This window comes from Clavelina lepadiformis, chromosome 2, assembly GCF_947623445.1.
Source record: "Clavelina lepadiformis chromosome 2, kaClaLepa1.1, whole genome shotgun sequence".
In the NCBI taxonomy this organism is placed as follows: domain Eukaryota; kingdom Metazoa; phylum Chordata; class Ascidiacea; order Aplousobranchia; family Clavelinidae; genus Clavelina; species Clavelina lepadiformis.
This window is the reverse complement of record NC_135241.1, coordinates 24,176,484-24,190,853: the sequence shown is the minus strand read 5'-3', so window position 1 is coordinate 24,190,853 and position 14,370 is coordinate 24,176,484. Positions and strand designations below refer to the sequence as shown.

The 14,370-nt window shown below is 37.2% G+C and overlaps 2 protein-coding genes across 6 annotated transcripts; both read right to left on the bottom strand.

The window, feature by feature from the left end:
* Window positions 1-4,767: 4,767 nt before the first annotated feature.
* LOC143447020 (sialin-like) lies at window positions 4,768-8,407 on the bottom strand. 2 transcript variants are annotated; one of them, XM_076946926.1, is made up of 10 exons: window positions 8,046-8,407; window positions 7,626-7,823; window positions 7,230-7,463; window positions 6,913-7,087; window positions 6,683-6,816; window positions 6,317-6,472; window positions 5,769-6,009; window positions 5,497-5,630; window positions 5,262-5,406; window positions 4,768-5,192 (listed from the first exon to the last, which is right to left on the bottom strand). In XM_076946926.1, exons 1-10 carry the CDS (start codon window positions 8,094-8,096, stop codon window positions 5,167-5,169), a joined length of 1,494 nt encoding a protein of 497 aa, XP_076803041.1. In that variant the 5' UTR covers window positions 8,097-8,407; the 3' UTR covers window positions 4,768-5,166. The 2 variants fall into 2 exon arrangements, with proteins under 2 accessions (XP_076803041.1, XP_076803042.1); XM_076946927.1 differs by having other exon boundaries at window positions 5,268-5,406.
* Window positions 8,408-9,294: 887 nt separating this feature from the next.
* On the bottom strand, window positions 9,295-13,871 carry LOC143447019 (sialin-like). Of its 4 annotated transcripts, none has more exons than XM_076946924.1 (10): window positions 13,743-13,871; window positions 13,389-13,586; window positions 12,996-13,229; window positions 12,467-12,638; window positions 11,995-12,128; window positions 11,627-11,785; window positions 11,205-11,445; window positions 10,972-11,105; window positions 10,153-10,315; window positions 9,295-9,703 (listed from the first exon to the last, which is right to left on the bottom strand). In XM_076946924.1, exons 1-10 carry the CDS (start codon window positions 13,791-13,793, stop codon window positions 9,660-9,662), a joined length of 1,530 nt encoding a protein of 509 aa, XP_076803039.1. In that variant the 5' UTR covers window positions 13,794-13,871; the 3' UTR covers window positions 9,295-9,659. The 4 variants fall into 4 exon arrangements, with proteins under 4 accessions (XP_076803039.1, XP_076803037.1, XP_076803038.1 ...); XM_076946922.1 differs by having other exon boundaries at window positions 13,389-13,602; window positions 13,738-13,870; XM_076946923.1 differs by having other exon boundaries at window positions 11,627-11,782; window positions 13,389-13,602; window positions 13,738-13,870.
* Window positions 13,872-14,370: the final 499 nt, after the last annotated feature.

Sequence of the window (14,370 nt, the reverse complement as noted above, 5' to 3'; positions counted from 1 at the left end):
CCTTCCACGAAATGCTCCTTCATTTCAACAAGTCTTTAGAAAACCTGATAATTCGGAGTTGGTTGACTGTGTGGTTCGCCTCTTTTCGCCTCTTTTCTGACTTATGTTGTGGTAAAATGAACAGGGAAGGGGAAATCAGAGTTTGTTTATTATGTTAACTATATAGTTACACTGTAACAAGGCTGCGTGCCTTGGTTTATTGGTAAGCAAACATGATGACGTCACACTTGATGCCATACACGTACGTTCAATCCCTACGATTACTGTAGAACTAGGAACTGAAACTTTATTGGGAAGGTTTGGACGCAAACAGTAGAACGGCAAAAATAGATCACCCCGTACAAATACACCATACAATGTACACATTTGCTCACAGTAGTGGAATATAAATTCAAATGGAATATCAACATTAAGCCAGAAAAGTATTTGCCAAATCAAAGAGTCAAACATATGATCAAAATTTCTAACCGAATCTGTTAATGGATGCAAGTCCTTGGATGCTTCTTTGCAAGAAATTTTTAAAAAAATTTGTGAAAAGTCATTTACAAATTAGTGGAACAAATTTTTGGATAGTTAGCATAGCTCTGCTTTTAAAATCTTCTTACTTGATATTGCAGTTTTGTGACGGAAAGTTCCAACTGTTGTTTCGAAAAAACAGCAGTTTAAGCCAATTTTCCTTCTGATCAATCTACCTTCTATAAATGGCGATGAATAAATATATCGCGATGATTCCAGTAAATTACCAGATCTAGTTTATCGAGCAACTTTTGTTAACGTTCCATTAAAAATCTAGAATAATGGTTTATTGCGAACTTTTGAAAAACACTGTTTTTTGTACAAACCTAAATAGAGATCATAAAATAATTTATGAGGTCGTTAAAAAATTCCGCGATCTAATGTCAACATCGTCCACAATTTTACATAATAAACGCGTTCGGTGTCCCGCCTGTCAACATAACGAGCAATAGTAAATTATTGACTAGACAGTGCACACTGCACAGTAAGATAAGTGGTGACATGATTGACTGGAAATTATAGCACAGCGTTTACAAACTACACACATGAGCAATTGTGCTGATTTTCATAATTAGCCTTTAATCCTGCAGATTTCTCGTGCAGGTCTCATGATATTATAATGTTTTTAGTGTTTTATTTCATGTGTTTAACAATAAGCGCTGTGATATATTTTAGTCGTGTTTAGTATGAGACACCCGGTTTTGATTATTTCTGAATACGTCATTCGTACTACAGCGCTTAAGGCGTTAGTTCTGAGATTTTCAATCTATAGTAATCGCAGTCTAGTGTTAACAGTGTACTGAATGCAACTCTATTCTGTGCTATGAAACAGTAACGGTTTCGTTGTGAATCAATAATATATGAATATTCAAGACGTTGACAGTTTGGTACTGGTACTGTGATGCTTAACAAAACTAACAAACAATCGATCAAGATCAAAAGTTTGCAATAATCAATCCTAACAACAACACGTTTAGTTAGTTCAATATTATTGTCAAAATGTGAAAGCCACATGCATCATTATAATAATAGCCTAATACAGTTAAATCTGTCTAAGATTTCTGTTATAGTGGATATTTCTGATTAAATATAACCAGCAAACTATCGCCTCAAGCAAACTGTTTGAGAAAAGAAAAAAAAATGTGGAAACACTTCACGTGATTGCATTTTCGACACCAAGTTAAAAAGGTATTTTCGCATGTTGTGGAGGTTTAAGCTTTTAGTTGATTTCGATGACGTAATTGTGTATGTGTGACGTATGATTTCTGCAAATCTATCAAATACACACAGGCAAATTCATGCAAGATTATTGCACAAATCTTCTTCCCAAATATTTGATAACTATTTCAGCGAAATCCAAAGAAATATAAAGTAAACATACAGTAAACAGCAGTAAATATCCAGTAAACAAATATAACATTAGATCATCACAGGACGACTTATTCTTGCCCCGAACCAAAACAGTAAAAGGTAAAAAAGGTCAACATTTCGAGGACCTAATTTTTGGAATAAACTATACCAAACAACATAAGAAAATTAAGTCTCATAAATATTTTTCATATCATTTGAGAAGTGGTGTTCTGATAATTGTAAATAAGGTGATGGATGTATGGTTGTTGATTTCTTTTGCATCATATTGTTATTGATTTTTGATTTGGTTAAAAGAAAATGTTCTTCTGTTGGTTGTGTGCTGTGTCTCTGTTTTTCTTTTGCAGTGTTGTTTTAATTAATTCAGTTTTTTTTATCCATTTCCATTGTACTTTTTTTGCAACAGAATCTGGGGCAACTGACCAGGTTGAACGTGAGGTCTTTTCTCTGCCCCACATCAATCAATTGTGTTGAATTGTATTCTGATGCTTTAATTTCACTTTGAATGGTGAAATAAATTCTCTTTCTCTCTTTGCTTCACCCGCATCTTAAACAGGTTTCTTTACTGTTTGAAGTGTGTGTTTGAACTGTTTGAAGTATGTGTGTGTAACTAATAATAACTAATAACTAATAATTAATAACTAATAAATTTAACTAATCTAATAACTAATAACTAAGTTTAAAGGCGGCACACGGGCTAAACATTTTAAAATATTCAACCGATCGATCACCCTAAAAATTACTTATTTGTTTTAAGTTTGTTATTCATTCGGATCTAATAAAATTGTTGTATGGTTTACATCGTGCTGCCTATTGACTTGTGACTGCTTATTAACTCAATCGCAAACAAAATGGTCTACCTGATCAAGTGATGAACACATCAGTTCTTCAAAATCATTCTTTAATTCTCGGTAAAAGTCGTTTAACTCGTCTTTAACATGAGCGTTTTCTCTTAAGGCTTCAATTTGTTGTATTCAAGTGCATTTTCAGGTTTTTTTGTTTATCCAGTTTGAATTTTTTCTCTTTTTTCAACTTCTTTCCGATTATTCTTTCCTAAACGGAAGATTATTTCGAAAGAATCAATCATTTCACAAACGAACATTAAGGAAAAAACATGGGGGTGGGGGTTGTCTTTCGATGTCGATGTCGATGTCGATGTCGATGTCTCCTGAAAATATTGGATTCGATTCGAGTAAAACTTTCGTGTTATCATTATTTTACATTTTACAAAACAGACGGCTCAACGTAAAATCTTGATTTGTCCTCACTAAAAAAATCCACAGCTTTAAATCGGGTGTGAGTATGATGATGTACCTTCAGTCTGTGTCTCTTCTCGTACAAGATTTGTAATATTTCGAGGCTGTTTTTCATTGCAGCGAGTATCATGGGTATTGTGCCGTGTGCAAAATCCGGGCTGAGTTGTTGGATTACTGCGTGCTGTATGCCTTCTTGTTCCAACGCGACTCTAACACAAGCTACAAATTCCCCATCGATTGCATAGAAGAGGCAATCATACTTTGACTTAAACCAAATACAACTTCATTAGAAAAACCAGTAAATAATACAACCACATTACTCATTTGTTTTTTAAATGTCAAAATAAACGTGTGATGATGTACTTCTCATTTAGAAACACTGTTTTATATTTTTTACAACCGAACTTTAAATGTACCTCTGTAAATAAAAATAAAAATTTTAACTGCAAATAAACAGCCGCTATATACAGCATACAGAAGGTATATGGTACATATATGGTGCCACACTATGCATATATAGTGGCATATACCGTATTAACTTGATTGTAAGCCGCGCTTGATTTTAAGCCGCCCTTGATTGTAAGCCGCACGTGATAATGTAAAAAATTTAATGTAAGCCGCCCTTGATTGTAAGCCGCATATACCAACTGTCTACACGCAAAGCTGAAACTGTTTAAAGGTTTATTTTAACTTTCACGCTCATTATTGTCATTGTCATCATCATCGATAATGTCACCGAGATTACCGACAATTTAAAATGCACGTCACAACTTCACAATTGTCGGTATCAGACAACGCAGTACGGCAAAACATCTATTCTATGGCAAAGTCGACAAGGAAAAAGGCAAAAAGAAAAAATGTAAGCCGCCTTTGATTGTAAGCCGCCCTTGAATTTAAGCCGCAAACATGATGAAAAAAAAAACTTTGTAAGCCGCGGCTTACAATCAAGTAAATACGGTATGGTGGCCACACTTTCAAAAGTGTGATTCGTTTCTCTTGAACTCGACAGTTTTGGTCCTTGAGTTGATAATTTAATTATTTTTCTGTATCGTTAAACATGTTGCGTTTACTCTGTATTTTATCAATTTATTTTTAGCAAAATGCTAAACTTCATAGTTTCTACATAACGTCAAGGAAGTCATTTGTAGGCTGATGAAACGCAATGTCACTCCGGAAATTTGCAATGAAAGCGACATTTTTGCTCTGTGGCTCTTTCATTTGTTACGTAATAAGCAAAACATTCAACTTTCTGCTTTTTATGGGCGTTTCTAAAAACATCAAGTGAATGAACCCTTGCTTCTTCCTTTATTGCCTAATTTTTGTCTGTTTCCTCACTTATCAATCTGCGTATCAGAAAGTCTACTCGACATCATTTATCAAAAGGCAAAGCTGAGGCCTATTAGGGGACGTGGCCACATTTTGTACAATCTCATTTCTGTTTGCTTTTGCTTTTGTACAAGCAAAAAGTTTTTGGTTCGTGTTTGATGAATAATTTTAAAGTCGTTTAAAAACCAAAACGTTTCATCAAGCACAAAATATATAGTCACGTAAATTGCAAAATTTGCACCAAAAATATAAAATTTTGAAAATATAGCTTCACTTTAACCACAGGCAACAACCAGCTTTATGATGTCTTTATTATTATTTTCCTTCTCACAATATCACACTCAGTACAGTACATATTATGACACAATACACATTCATAGTATGAAACAATTAGGCCTATTTTAAATGTTAAAACGCTCACTTGAAAAACAATTAACTAAACGTAAAATTTCTTATGGCACCTGTGTTCTGATCATTTCCAAGACGCAAACTACAGTGCCCTTCATAACACTACTGTAATAATAATTTAATAAATCTGATTTCTTTTTCTGGCGATTGCAATTGGTCAGGCATGTGATAAAGGAAATAACCCATTAATGAATACAAACTGACGTTGTCTCTGAATTCTTGCTTTAATATAAGTGACAAAAAGTTTTGCAAGGAACGTCAAATGTTTCACATTCTCCATGTTCAGTTCATGTTAAAGGTTTGTGGAAGTTTCCGAATCTATATTTTAAAAAAAGAACAATTTTAGTTCAACTTTTCAAAGTGTCGCATCAAACAATCCTTCCACACCTTCACCTAAAATTTTTCCCTTCAGAACGTGACCTTTAGCCCACGATTGTTCCACTCCTGACCCGAAGATCAAATACATGACCGCACCAAACAAGTAGAAGGCGGCTGATATCCAGAATACCAGTTGCCATTGACCCAAGTTATTCTGGAAAGATGCAAGTTATTTTGTGCTCAATAAACTCAGAATCTGCGTATCAGGAAACTTCAAGTAATTTGCAGCTGCAACGTCACTCACTCCATCTAGAAGTAATAATCCCACCACTTGAGGCGCTAAAAACCCTGATATATTGGCCACAGTGTTCGATATTCCGTAGACGATGCCGCCATATTTTGGTGCGATGTCTATGGTGTTTGCCTTGCAGCCGGGTACTGCACCATAAATATTTTATATCACATCACTTTCAACTGGTAAAAAATTAACTAACTTCGTTTTTGTCACCAGATGTAGCGGTATGCTGGCTACTTAACAATGCAAATGCACACCTTAATCGTACACACTGGCTGCACCTGTTAAGGCGTTGAACGCGACCGACATTGTGAAGAAAGCAATCGCTGCAGTTGCGTTGCAGCCGATATAACCAGCCAGGACAATAAACAAGGCGGGGACAGCGAGACCGAGCGTCGTATTGATTTTTCGAATTGCGACGGTGGATGTGACGTTGTTTTTTCGTATGACGTCAGTGGCCATTCCTCCAAAGAACGTAAAGATCCATTGAAGAATGTAAGGCAGAGACGAAAGGGCCCCACTCTTAATACAATAACAAAAAAGATTAATTTAACCTGGAGTAAAAGCAATTACATTTTGATAAAACGCGCCAAGAGCCATGTGAAAGCCGATTGTTGCTGTGACCTGGGTGTTGCTTAGAGTCAAACCGAAGAAAGAATTGTTCAAGGTAAATAACTTAATATTCAGCGGCTAATATATTTAACAAAAACAGATTAAATCAACGCGGCCAACATAACCAAAAAGACTGTAAGCACAACGTAACAATGCAGTTATGATAACAACGCGGTTGTAATTTGTATAATGCCATTTGGAGGAAGCAAGCACTTACCGCAGTTAGATCGAACTTAAGTATAGACGAGAGATAAGTGGGCAGCATGGTAAGCAGAGTGTAGTTGCCCCAGTTGCTTGCAAAATGACCGCATATTATTGCCAGTATAGGTAGTGACGTCAGCATGGATTTCCACGGTGTTCGAACTTTAACTCCCTGAAAACAATCAAGTTACTTTGTTAGACGTTTATGGTCAGTTAAAATCAAGCTGGTACTTGATACCGATTGTTAGTTTTTATTGCTTTTAACAAGGATTTTTCGCTTATATTTATTACTTTTACAAACTATATGTGGCTTGAATAAGTAAAAGTCTTTCAATTGTAACTCCCGGTTTATGAACAATAAATGTCTTTATTTGTGGTGTACTTCGACTTTTTGTTTCTCGATCCCAATGCTTTCCGTAATGTAAGCTTTTTCTTCGTCCGATATCCTCGGATGTTCCGATGGTTTATTGTATATTATTGCAAACCACACTAGTGTCCATAATAGGGAGACTCCACCTGAACGTATTTGGCGGTTTTAATTTCAGAAACTACAAACACTCAAAGGAAATGTAACGATATTTCGATAAAAATACGTAGGCCAAGATCCCGGACCTGTAAAGTAAAAGACAGCTTCCCATCCCAGAGTGTCGGCAATTACTCCAGCAATTGGCAGAGTAACGCAGGTGCCAAAGCTCGACCCTGAAATGTGAACAGACACCAGGGCGCTTCTTTCCATCGGGGGAGCCCAGTACGACCAAGCTCCTTGCATTGAGGGAAAAGAGACGCCCTGAAATTTAACGCCATATTTTTCGTTTTTATTTCCAAGTGAAATTTTTAACTTAAAAGCGTTTGTCTCTTTTTCAGCACCTTTTTAAAATGCACAATGCACGCACACACGCATGCATGCACACATGCACACATGCACGCACCTGGAAAAATCCAAGAATAACTCTCAAAGCGACCAGAAGCTCAAAACTGCTGTTTGCTGCAAGCGGAGTGAAAAGAGTGATAATGGAAGAAAAGAACATGGCACTTCCTAGCACTATCTTAAAACCGTATCTTTTCGACAACCAGGCACCGGGAATATTGCTTACGATGTAACCGTAGAAATAACAACCGAGTAGAAGACCCTGTTCGGCCGAATTCCAATCGTATATTCCGTTCTGAAATACATGATTTGTGTATAGATATTTTGCTAGCTTTTACATTTCGTCAAGTAATCTGAATTCAATTAAATAATGTTCAAATCAACAGCAATGGTACATAATGTCAGCCTATATCAAGCACTCCATAACTATTACACACACAAGTTATCATGATCTCACAGAATTGGTGCTGTTTCCAGCGCTTTGACCTCTGTCCGGACACGTATCCGATTCGTTGCCAGAGTCGTCTGTGCTGTTCACCATGGCAACAATGGCGACGCTGAGGTTGGTTCGAAGGGAATAAACGTTGAACATACCAAGAAACCCCATAAAAGCTAAGACATATCTTGCTTTGACGTAACAGCCAGGAGTGGGTTGCTGAAATCAGGCAATTAACATTTGCTTTCACTTTGTTTAATAACAGGTCTTCATCTTTGATGGGCTCGTTCTAAACTTTTTATTGCAAAGTGAAAATAGGTGCCCATAAATGATGCATTTTATTTACGAGTTAAAATTAATTGACTCTGTATGTTTTCTGCGTTTTTTTTCTATGTTGTCATTTAAATTGTTGGCTAAGTTGATCAGCTTCAAAAATCTCACCTCTTGTATCTCATCGTCGACTTTGTTGTTCTTTGATTCACTTCCGGTCATTATTGCGTCAGTGCAAATGTAAACAACCCTTACTCAATCAAACACAAAATTGCTGTCAACCTCACCTGACTGTAACATAAGCAGCTAAATTTGGGTCAATTCGACAGAATAAAAATCTGTTATTGGAGGCTGCTGGGAGCAATCAAATAACTCAGGGTACGCCGTCAGGTTAAGTTTTCTTCCATAACATCCCAAGCTTATATAACGTGACGTGTTGTGGTCACTTTACAACTCAAACCAGGCTTTCTAGATAAATCGTGTCCCTACAACGCTGTCCTTGCTTGTTTAAACTGTTTTGTCCTTTCAGTGACGGGAAATGCAGAATTGGCAGAAACGCAGAATGCAGCAACACAGCACGGTCTATGAGCAAAGGCTGTTGTTTACTCATCAAATATTGTCCCATCAGGTACCTCGTTATGTAGTAAATCGCGTTATAAAGATCACAAAACGTGTTTGGACAAACGCTTAATTGTTGTTTAAGCTTTTTGCGTTAGGTTATGTCTGCTGACAACAAACTAAGAGATTGCAAATGGTCTCAAAAGAAGAGAAATGACAATGGCAGCCGTGTAATGCTGTGCACTACACCAACATGACCGTAAACTTTGTAAAGACTGTGAGCAAACGTTCTCAATTTGTTTGTTTTAACCTGCAGAGTTGTTTAGATTATATCTTACTTTTTTATTAAAGATAAAAAGTTGGAAACACAAAGTACGAGAAAAATCAAAAGAACGGTAACGGTTCAAATAAGATAAGACTTAATATCATGCTCGTCATAATGGCAACATGATCTCTAATTTTAGGTAACATGGTTGTGATGGAAGCTGATGACTGAAAGGTTGTTTCAAATTAATAAATAGTTACCTAAAATATTCACTTCAAGGCTCATAATCGAAAATTAAGTTGTTTTAGGTTTTCTTCCTTGTCTTTTGCAGCTGCGAATTCACATTTTCCTACGAATTTTAAACGATATTTATAATTACGTTTTCTGCCCGTTTCATTTATTATTAATTGTGATTATACTTTTTCAAATCATATTTATATTTTTATGCAAAATAGTTGACACCGAAAATTGTGCGATAAAACTGCTGCCAAAAATTATAAATTGCCTGTTATTGGAAGCTCTTTCCCTTATCATCAAGTGAAGATGAAAAACTCATTCGTGTGCTGTACCTCTGCTCAGCCATTGGAGTCGCCAACATTGCATTAATGTTTGTTAAAGACAAGAAGCCGAGCGAACAAAACAACAATGTAAACGCCGAGCAACAATCACTAAGACGTGTTCATGCAATGAAAATGAATTTCAAGATATAAATGTTCAATAAAAAGCAAATGGAAACATGTCTTTACTTTGAACTCTTACTCTAAAGTTCCTACACGTTCAAAATGAGTGCTAATATATTGAAAATCACACTTATTAGAACTGACTGATAGCGACAACTAACAATTTAAAACAAAATAATAGTTGTGTCGCAATAAAACAAATGTTCTAGAATAAGATGAAAAGCCAGTTTTTGGTAAAAAGCAGTTCGGCAAACTCCGTGTGCTTAATATCCTCTTCATTTCTCAAAGTTGCATTCGGTTTTGTTGGGCTGAAACACTTGGCAGATCTGAAAATAAACCGTGAATTTTTGAAGATCTTTCACTTAAAAATAAATCATCACATTCTTTATCATACTTAGATAAAAACGAGATTTTTAAAGTTTTGAAAACAGAACAATTATAATCCATAGCGAGTCCAGACCGATTTTCTGTTAAAATACACAAATAAACCGCGCTGTTAGTTTACTGAAATTCAGGACTAACAGGCTACTAGAAGACGTTAAATATTTCACGAAGTGGTCAATGCGAAGAAACAGCCAAAGACACCGTAAGCACAGCGTAACAATGTCGTTATGATACCAAGATGGTTGCAATTTGTACAGGAGAAGGATTACTGAAAAAGTTCAACAAGTCTTTGTGAGTTATGCTAGTTATTTTGAAAGCCTGATATCTCTGGTAACCCATCAAGCGGGAATGAAACAAACAAAACAAGCCAACTTCATAATAATCTTTATACCTTTCATTAAAACTTCAACTTCAACTCCATCCTTTGTTCTTACAATTTCTCCTTTCGCCCAGGATTGTTCTTTCGCCGAAGCAAACGGCAGGTAGATCAAAATTCCCAAAAAGTAGAAGGCCGAAGATATCCAGAACACAAGCTGCCACTGACCGAGATTGTTCTGACGCAGAAAAACAATTTTAGAAATAACAAAGCCAATATCCAATATATGCAGATATTTAACGTCAACAGGAAAACGTAAGGACAATGAAGAAGCTTAAGAAAGCTCGGGATACAACAGGACTATGATAAACAAAACATCAAGATTGTGGCAATGTAAACGGTTGCATTGTGCCAAATGCTTCCTAGAGGTTGTCAAATTGTTGAGAATTATTTGTTGCTCTTAAAATAATTTAAACTTGAAAGCAGACAGCAAAAGAGGATTCATGAACTAGATGACTTCACAAAGCAAGGTGGAAAACAATAACGGCAAGATACTTTAAATAACGGGCGTTACGGTTTTTAGAAGCGACTGCAATGTGAAGAAATGTATTTGAAACGTTCTGAAATAGCAACTGACTCAAATAATCATCACCATATAAAGTATTCTGTAGATAAGAATGGATCGTTTAAACGTGAAAAGACATAATACGCTAGCAGTATACAATAACTTATAGTCTGCTTAAATTCGTTTTGAAATACCGAATGACGACATACATCAGCATAAGATAAAAGTTCACTATTTTAACAACATATGAGTAACGAACAAAGTAGCAAGATGTGCTGTTATATTTGTAAACTTAATACTGTTATGACGTCATCGTTAAACAAACTCACTCCATTTAAAAGAATGAGCCCAACCACTTGCGGCGCTAGAAATCCGGTCGTGTTGGCGATTGCGTTGGATATGGCGTAGGTGATCCCACAGTATTTAGGAGCGATGTCAAGGACATTTAACTTACATCCGGGAGCTAAAAGATCATTTTCGTAAAAAATGAAACGTACAAAGTCCTAAACAGCAACATACTTGTCCTATTACTAAGTACTTAGGCAGTTGTCATGCCACTTACTTGCAAAAGCGTTGAAAGCGACCGACAAGGCCAAGAACACGATGACAGCCGCAGCGTTGCAGCCAACATATCCGGCTAAAATGATGCAAATCCCCGGCACGCCAAGCCCGATAATGGTGTTCAATTTACGGACAGCGATTGTGGAAAGGATGAGCCGTCGAATAAAAAAGTCAGTCAGGTAGCCACTAATCAGTGTGAAGATCCACTGAAGTAGAAATGGTAGCGCTGTCAGGCCTCCAATCTGCGATTGCAAAATTAAACAATAGCTGAAACATTTACCATAAAAGCAAAATGCATAAATTATATTATATTAGCAAAAAACAACTTGTACAACTATTTCTTGTCATTTAACCATCTTTACAGTCTATAGGGACATTTGCACCGATGAGTAAGTTGACTTGTGTACGCACATTTACACTCACCAGTGAAAGATCGAACTTCAAAATTGTTGAGAGGAAGGTCGGTAGCATTGTGAGGAGGGTGTAGTTGCCCCAGTTTCCGCAAAAGTGCGCGATATTTATCGCCCAAAGCGGAACTGACGTAAACATTCCCCTCCACGGGGTTCGAACCTTCGCTGTCTTCTAAACATTGAAAGTTTGAAAATTGCACTTTGACTTGAAAATACGTGTGCGTATGTGAAAAAAAAGAAAATATGATATCGTTGTTTAATCGCTATCGTTACGTAACGACAATATGCGTCATCAATAATCTGGGTAATACCAATGCTACGTTAAATTTAAAGTTGGTTTATGCATTTTTTGTTTAATTTTTCATCTATTTTTATTTATACTTCTTCCTTTTCCCTTTCCAGTCCGATACTTTCATTGATGTAAAGTCTCTCTTCTTTCGAGATTCTGGGATGATCATTTGGTCGGTTGTAGATCAAAACGAACCATACAAACGTCCAGAGTAAAACGTATCCGCCTGAAACGTAGAACAATAAGCGGCCGTCATGTGGATACACTCGGTAGCCGAGAAATTGCTCTCTAACTCCCACTAGCGTCTAATTATTTAGTCAACAATATTGCGCTCAACAAGCACTAATGCAATTTACAGTACAGCGCAAAAAGAGAACGAGTAAAAGAAGAAAAAGACAGTATATGAGGAAAGAATAAAGCATACACAGTCGGAGCTAACACTCGGTTTAACTTTATGTTGAAAAATGTTTACAAAATAAACAAAATCACCGCTGTTATGATTTTTTCAACGTGCGACTCCCAAACCACTCCAAGCATTATAAACAAGAAAAGCGAGCTTGGCACCTGTGACGTAGAAGACGGCTTCCCATCCGAGCAATTCAGCCACGATGCCTATGGGTAACGTTACACAAGCCCCGAAGCTGGAGCCAGACATAGCGGCGGAAGACAGCGTGCTCTTTTCCTTCGGAGGGGACCAAAAGGACCACGCCCCTTGCATAGACGGGGATGCCACGCCCTAAAATATTGCACTTGAAAGAATCCATAGACATCACAGAATATAAAAGGATATGTTTCATGTTTTTGTTTCATAAAATGCATGCAGTGAAATAAACAAGAAGCATCGGTGTTAATTCCATGTTGTAGTGTCCATGTGGAATGATCTCGGTAGTGATGGTGATGGCGGCGTGAAGTCACGTCATATCACGGTAGCATTCATGTGCAATGATCTCCACTTCACTATACTAGGGTCCCATTATAATCGTGATAGTTTTCAAATATTTTCCCTTAAATCGCCCCTTTACAGCAAATTGTCGTAAAGAGCATTCGTTCACCAAATATAACTTTGACATTTGACCTATAAACTTAAACTTACTTGAATTAAGCCGAGAAAGATTTGCAACGCCACCAAGAGCTCGAAACTGGCGTAAGCTGCAAGTGGCGTGGCAAGTGTGAGAATGGCAGAGACCAACATCGACACGCCAATCACAAGCTTGAATCCATATCGCTTGGCAAGCCAGGCTCCTGGAACGTTGCTGATGACGTAACCATAGTAATAACATCCTAAAAGCAGACCTTGGTTAGCGGAATCCCAATCAAAGATACCATTCTGGGAAACAAAATAAAAAAAGAATTTCGCATTATTTTACTTGCACAAACGTATACAAGATAAAAATATAAACGTAGTTAAAATATAAACAAAAACATAAACCAGGAATCAATCAACCAGGGAGACAAATTTCACATAAATCAACAGCTAATGTTTTACCGAGTTGGTTTGGTTTTCAATGACCTGTCCCCTGTCCGGACATGTGTCCGATAGGTTTCCAGTCTCCTCTGTGCTGTTCACCATGGCAACGATGGCAACACTGAGTATGGTTCGAAGTACGTAGATGTTGAAAATGACCAGAAAGCCCATTCCGGCCAGCACGTGTCTGGCTTTGACGTAACATCCTGATGTTGGTTTCTGATAGAAACGTAACCTGATTAAACAACTATCATTCCGGACATGCAGTCTATTCGAGTTATTAGCTTACAACATGACAGCATAGTCAACACAGTACATTACGTGATTGTTGCGAAACAATGCTTTTTGTGATGCAAGTATTTGAACTCACTTAACCTCCTTCAGTTCTTCTTTCGTTTCCTTTTGCTTGTCAAGATTCATTTCCATAGCGGGCTAGGTTGAAGCAAACATTACATAACTAAATAATGTAAGCCTATACTCGTTTATCTAAATTTCTAAATCAACATACATATTGCAAGTATAATGAGCATTCTCATAACTATGACAATTTGCACCAAGCATTATTATGCAGACTGTCTGGTGGCTGCTGTTCTGTTGATAATTAATTAACTTGTAAACTGATGGTTAGCCTGACTTTATAGCTTTTCAATTACTAGGTAGTGCTCAGTACGGCAAACAGGCTGGAGGTAATAATTTTGGTTTCTTTATTGTAGCTTGGTTCAAACCGTAAACTGCTTTTAATAATATATACTGCTCGTCATCAAAGAGAAAGAACCGAATGACATTGAACAGAAACTGCAGCGGACTGAACCGGACTGAACCGGACTGAACCGGACTGAACCGGACTGAACCGGACTGAACCGGACTGTACCGGACTGAACCGGACTGAACCGGACTGAACCAGACTGAACCGGACTGAACCGGACTGAACCGGACTGAACCGGACTGACGCTGAATGATTTTGTACCTTATCGCTGTAGGGTAAACATCGATTGTCACGTTA

Bases quoted from the DNA above. Each gene is read 5' to 3' on its own strand.
- LOC143447020 (XM_076946926.1), bottom strand. From the start codon at position 8,096: ATGACCGGAAGTGAATCAAAGAACAACAAAGTCGACGATGAGATACAA. The intron at 6,817-6,912 runs GTCCGGGATCTT...AAATACGTTCAG, and splicing joins AGCTGTCTTTTACTTTACAG to GTGGAGTCTCCCTATTATGG. The intron at 5,407-5,496 runs GTGAGTGACGTT...GCATCTTTCCAG, and splicing joins GATTATTACTTCTAGATGGA to AATAACTTGGGTCAATGGCA.
- LOC143447019 (XM_076946922.1), bottom strand. From the start codon at position 13,793: ATGGAAATGAATCTTGACAAGCAAAAGGAAACGAAAGAAGAACTGAAG. The intron at 12,639-12,995 runs GTAAGTTTAAGT...GCAATATTTTAG, and splicing joins TCTTTCTCGGCTTAATTCAA to GGCGTGGCATCCCCGTCTAT. The intron at 11,786-11,994 runs GTATAAATAAAA...TTCAATGTTTAG, and splicing joins TGGAAAGGGAAAAGGAAGAA to AAGACAGCGAAGGTTCGAAC.